The sequence below is a fragment of the Notolabrus celidotus genome, chromosome 2, assembly GCF_009762535.1.
Source record: "Notolabrus celidotus isolate fNotCel1 chromosome 2, fNotCel1.pri, whole genome shotgun sequence".
In the NCBI taxonomy this organism is placed as follows: domain Eukaryota; kingdom Metazoa; phylum Chordata; class Actinopteri; order Labriformes; family Labridae; genus Notolabrus; species Notolabrus celidotus.
This window is the reverse complement of record NC_048273.1, coordinates 9,885,352-9,890,351: the sequence shown is the minus strand read 5'-3', so window position 1 is coordinate 9,890,351 and position 5,000 is coordinate 9,885,352. Positions and strand designations below refer to the sequence as shown.

Genomic DNA, 5,000 nt, shown 5'->3' with positions numbered 1-5,000 from the left:
CCGGGGTACAGGTGGACCGCAAGCTCCTCGGACTCTGCTGAACTGCAACACAAAACACACACACTTTACTACTTTACACACTCGACATGCATGCTCTCTCACACACACACATAAACAGACGCACACACTTACACACAATCTACCTACAGAGAAACAAGAAGTAAAGACAGACACACTCTGCAGAGCCACCTGAACCTGTCTCTAACCTGGGAGTGTGAGTGTGTGTGTGTGTGTGTGTGTGTGTGAGAGATAAATCTGCAGCCGTACAGACAAGGTGGTGAGCAGAGTGTGTGTGTGAGGAAGAGCAGTGCAGAGAGAGACCCGATCAGATACAGACTGAACACGTGTTGTGTGATGTTGAGATGTGTGTGAGCGTCAGAGCGACTCTGACTCAGACTCTCTGTCATGGTGGATTCATGTTCAGTCTCTTGTGAACTCCTGCTCTCTTTAGACTCTTTCACTTGTCTCTAACAGCCTGAAGTCTTCTCTAACAGATGAGGTAGTGGTCTGGGTGCAGGTGGTCTCAGGTGGCTGGATATGACATCTAAAGTACACCTATTAAGACTTTGTTTACACGAGATCGTCCTCGTTACAAACAGAAAAGTGTTTCCTTTGCGTTTAAAAAAAAATCGGAGTTCCTATGACATCGTACAAGTGACTGAACGCACTGCAGTGTGCATGCCAGACCAGTAGGTGGCGATATCACATATCACATTGTAATTAGGGATGCACCGATCCGATCCTGGTATCGGATATCGGCGAGATTGGACTCGGACAAGGGACCGATATATAGTGCTGATCCATATGCCAGATCTATTCATCTCAGTTCTATGCTTGTCTGTGTTTACAACAGCCAAGGGTTTCTCCTATGTAATCAGCGCCGGCCAGTCTGTGCATTTTTGCCAAGCAGAGCATGATGGAGGATAACTACAGAGGCTCTGCAGTTTAGTTGCATGCTTCTTTTGCTAACAACTCCGCCGGAAACTTCCAACATGTGCAGCGGTAATGTTTCTTATCCACTCTTGAGGTTTACAGTTGAATTGTAATATCTGTTGGTTATGAAGATTAACTCACCAAACTGCTGGTAGACATTTATAATCTCTTGAATAATGATACTGTCAGCTTAAAAATGTTTATTTTATTTTGGTTTACAAAGTCAGAAAAGCCTGAAGTTGCAAAAAACATGATTCTATCCTCACATTAAGGATTAGAGATTGTTAAATCCATACCAGGATCGGATCGGCTAGTATCGGTATCTGCAGATACCAAAGCCCAGGTATCGATATCGGTAGAGGGATCTAAAAAGTAGGATCGGTGCATCCCTATTTGTAATGAAACACCACGCACCTATGTATCAAGATGTTCTTCAACAGAGTGGTGAGCACAAACAAACAAGAACACGATGGAGCACGCTGAAAAACATTAACTCTGTATGGAGAATTGTGCATGAACACAAACACAGCTCAGCAGTTTGTCACGGTTGGTTTCCTCCTCCTGTTCCTGAATGGATTTTGACTAGGAACGTTACGAGATTTTGGGAATAGAGCTGTGACGTCCCGGCTTTAGGAGGATCAGCGCATCGTTACATGGCGTCAGAAGTGGCTGCACTCAGAAACCTGTTTCTGTTTAAATGAACGGACGAAACTTATCAAGAGTTACCGTTACTGTTGAAGATGTTTCTGTGTAAACGGCCTTTCTGACGCTCTCTTATACACTACCACTTAAAAGTTTGGACACCTTCTCATTCAATGTTTTTTATTTATTTTAATTATTACCTGAATTTCAGTGTGAGCTGCGTGTGAACGAAAGTTTCTGAGAAGTTTTGTTTACCAAAATCCTCAACTCTTTCCTTCCCTCTCTCCTCCCTGTTAGAGACTTGATCGACTTCTCTACGCTCTGAATAAAGAGCAAGAATAATCGAGGAGAGAGACCGATCATCACAAAACTCTGGGGTCACCAGATTCATAATGACCTCTTGGTAAGTCACACACACACACACACACACACACACACACACACACACACACACACACACACACACACACACACACACACACACACACACACACAAACACACAAACACACAAACACACTTTTTATACATAAATTCATTTCTGTTCTCTAAAGTTCCGACTGATGTTTGATGTCACTCCCTCTGTCTCTGTGTCTATCTTAAAACCTCAGTCAAAGATCTGCTCCTGTCCTTCAGTCACACGCTGACAACACATCAGACCTCGTTATGATTCAGGGATCAATTCATCTGATCATCCTAAGGATCAATAAAGAGCCGTCTGTCAGGGAGGAGTCGATTGTTTGCTTACAGAGACTTTGTGGAAACTTATATTTGGCTCCAAGTAAGGACACATCCTGGAAGCTCACAACACAAGTGTTTGCATGTGTGTGTGTGTGTGTGTGTGTGTGTGTGTGTGTGTGTGTGTGTGTGTATGTGAGTGTGTGTGAGTGTGTGAGAGAGGCATGCATGAAGCTGAAGCTAGAAACCAGACTGATGTTTGCTGCAGGAGATGAAGAATCAAAACCCCGAACAGACCCTGAACCCTCCACCTGATGTAGCCACACACACACACACACACACACAGACACACACACTCACACTCACACACACGCTCTCGCAAACACACTAAGCCCCAGCAGACAGCGCCCCCTGCAGGAGTAAAGAGGTTGTGTTTGAGGAGGATCTGGTCTGGTTGGTACCTGCTGGGCCTCAGGACTCCTCTGTAGGGGACTCGGGCCACGCGGGTCACGGGGCCCAGAGAGTGATAGAACCGAGTCCTGTTCAGAGTGGGATAAGACAGGATGGGGGGGCACTGTTAGGGCTGTGTGTGCTGCAGAGGGGGGCTGATGATGGAGGTGTTACAGACTCATTCAGCGGTTTGAGGGTTAACATGAAGTCAGTCTGATCCAGCAGGACTCTGAGAGTCTGGATCCATCAGAGTCTGATTAAATACTGAGGGGCAGAAGCGTCAGAGAGAGCAGCGGCGTGGGAGGAGGCGTTACACCCCGTCCCCCCACTGTGAGCGCTGAGAGCGATGCTGTGTGAGCTTTACAGTTACAATGGCAGGTCTGGGATGGGTCGACTTCCTGCTGGTACATGTGGATGTGATGGACACACAACACACACACAAAAACACACACACACACACAAAACTCACCTCTCAAAGGCCGGCCAGGAGACCTCTTCGCTGAGCTCCGAGCCCTCGCTGCTCCCTGTCAACACACAAACATGCTCTCAGTCTCAGTCTGAGGTTTTATTATTCTCAGAGCGTCGCTTCAGGAAACTCTGCAGATTTAAAAACGTGTTTAAATAAAGTGGAGATCAGTGAAAACCTTTAGGTCGGGTGCCCCGTGAACACACACTCATACTCACACATACCGAGTGAGATGCCGCTGGACAGCGTGGAGCTCTCCGCATGTCCTCTGCTGGGACTGTGACTCTCCATCACGCTGTCGTCCAGCAGGTGGCGAGAGCCGGCGTTCGGGAACGTTGCGCTTTTAAACTCCACCGTGTTCATCTTGTGGATGAAACTGAGGATGAGAGAGACGGAGGGAAACAGATGGTGAGACAGAGCAGGGAGACAAAGAGACTGATGTGAGAGATGAGACTGAAGATGAGTCTGTGACTGACTTGTAGCCCAGGCTGTGGCACTTCCTGTGTCCGTACGGCAGCAGGTTTCGAGGGGAGGGCGGCGTGGCGGGGACTTTGGTTCCTTCAGCTGCGACCGTACATTTCCGTCCACAAAGAGGAGACGCAGATGCTTCCTGACCTGCAAGAGAGAGAGAGAGAGAGAGAGAGAGAGAGGAGAGAGAGAGAGAGAGAGAGAGAGAGGAGAGAGAGAGAGAGAGAGAGAGGAGGGGGGGTGAGCGAAGCTGCAGGTAGATGTGATGATTAAAAAAACTATGCACTAAGTGAAGAAAGTTTAAAATAATCATGCATCAAAACAGTCTGAACATATTTCTAAAATTGTTTTTGAAATGCCCTTTAAAAGTTTTACATGTTTACATGTTAGTGCCTGTTGCATCCACATGTGAAAAAAAAATTCTGCTGTGTTTTTCTGAATTAACGACATACCGCTACCGTAAAATCCCAACAGCACCTGAAGGCCACACAGGGAAGTAAACATGGCCCTGCTGCTCAGTTGAATCAACTTTTGTTTTGCTCAGACATTGGGAGATCCTCGTGTCTCTAAGTAACAGAGATGGTTTGATATTAGTTTGTTGACTTTGTGCAACACTTTAGGACTCTGCAGGCATTTAGACGTAAGGCCTGTTCTGATCTGCTGCACGCTGCAGCATTTCTCCAGGATCAGCTGAGCGGATACGACTTCATGGATATGAGACAATGCACCTGAAATGTATTCAATCTGGCTACGGGGAGACTCAAAGGACAATCAGACAAGCGCTACAAATACTGGATCCCCCGGGTGAAACTCAGGCGCCAGGTATGTCGGTAATTCAGAAAAACAGAACAGATTTCTTTCTCATGTGAATGCAAAACGCTTCAATAGTAACATGAGTCAACATCTGCAGGACTTTTTTGGTATTAATATTGTTTTTGGATTATTTTGTGCTTTGAGTTATAACCAGCAGGGGGAGCGTGTTGTTTGTGGCCTTTAAACCAGCAGTGACATGATTGTTTTCCCCACGACAGATTTGATGAACATTTATTAATAAACAAAAATTTCTTACTTACATTGCTCGTAAATAGCATAGCCTAAAATAGCTTCGTATCAGGCTTTTTAAGTCTGTTGATGTGTTTTTTTTTCTGTCGTTGCCAAGGTGTTTGCTAGCTTAAATATTCACATATGGGGCAATGGTGGACTAGTGGTCTAAGTGCCCCAAATACAGAAGCTATAGCCCTCGTCGCAGAGGTTGCAGGTTTGATTCCAGCCTCTACAATTTACTGCATGTCCTCCCCCACTCTCTACTCCCCACGGTTCCTGTCTCTTCTCAGCTGTCCTATCCATAAAACCAAAAATGCCCCA

At 46.0% G+C, this 5,000-nt stretch overlaps 1 protein-coding gene and 1 long non-coding RNA gene across 6 annotated transcripts in view; one reads left to right on the top strand and one right to left on the bottom strand.

The window, feature by feature from the left end:
* The window catches only part of ralgps2 (Ral GEF with PH domain and SH3 binding motif 2), a 79,812-nt gene that overhangs the window by 3,882 nt on the left and 70,930 nt on the right, over positions 1–5,000 (bottom strand). The window contains exons 13-17 of one of the 4 annotated variants that reach the window (XM_034704013.1): positions 3,644–3,782; positions 3,386–3,543; positions 3,171–3,225; positions 2,713–2,790; positions 1–42 (exon numbers count right to left, since the gene is read on the bottom strand). The exon at positions 1–42 is cut by the window's left edge and continues 64 nt beyond it. In XM_034704013.1, coding sequence (XP_034559904.1) covers positions 1–42; positions 2,713–2,790; positions 3,171–3,225; positions 3,386–3,543; positions 3,644–3,782 — 472 coding nt within the window. The remainder of the gene's footprint in view (positions 43–2,712; positions 2,791–3,170; positions 3,226–3,385; positions 3,544–3,643; positions 3,783–5,000) is intronic. The other 3 variants (XM_034704022.1, XM_034704029.1, XM_034704038.1) reach the window with 3 other exon arrangements.
* LOC117827456 overlaps positions 1–5,000 on the top strand; it is a 6,773-nt gene that overhangs the window by 1,390 nt on the left and 383 nt on the right. The window contains exons 2-3 of one of the 2 annotated variants that reach the window (XR_004634224.1): positions 1,873–1,978; positions 2,185–2,249. This is a non-coding gene — a long non-coding RNA (uncharacterized LOC117827456). Of the gene's footprint in view, positions 1–1,872; positions 1,979–2,184; positions 2,250–5,000 lie in introns of those variants that run through there. The other variant, XR_004634223.1, reaches the window with a different exon arrangement.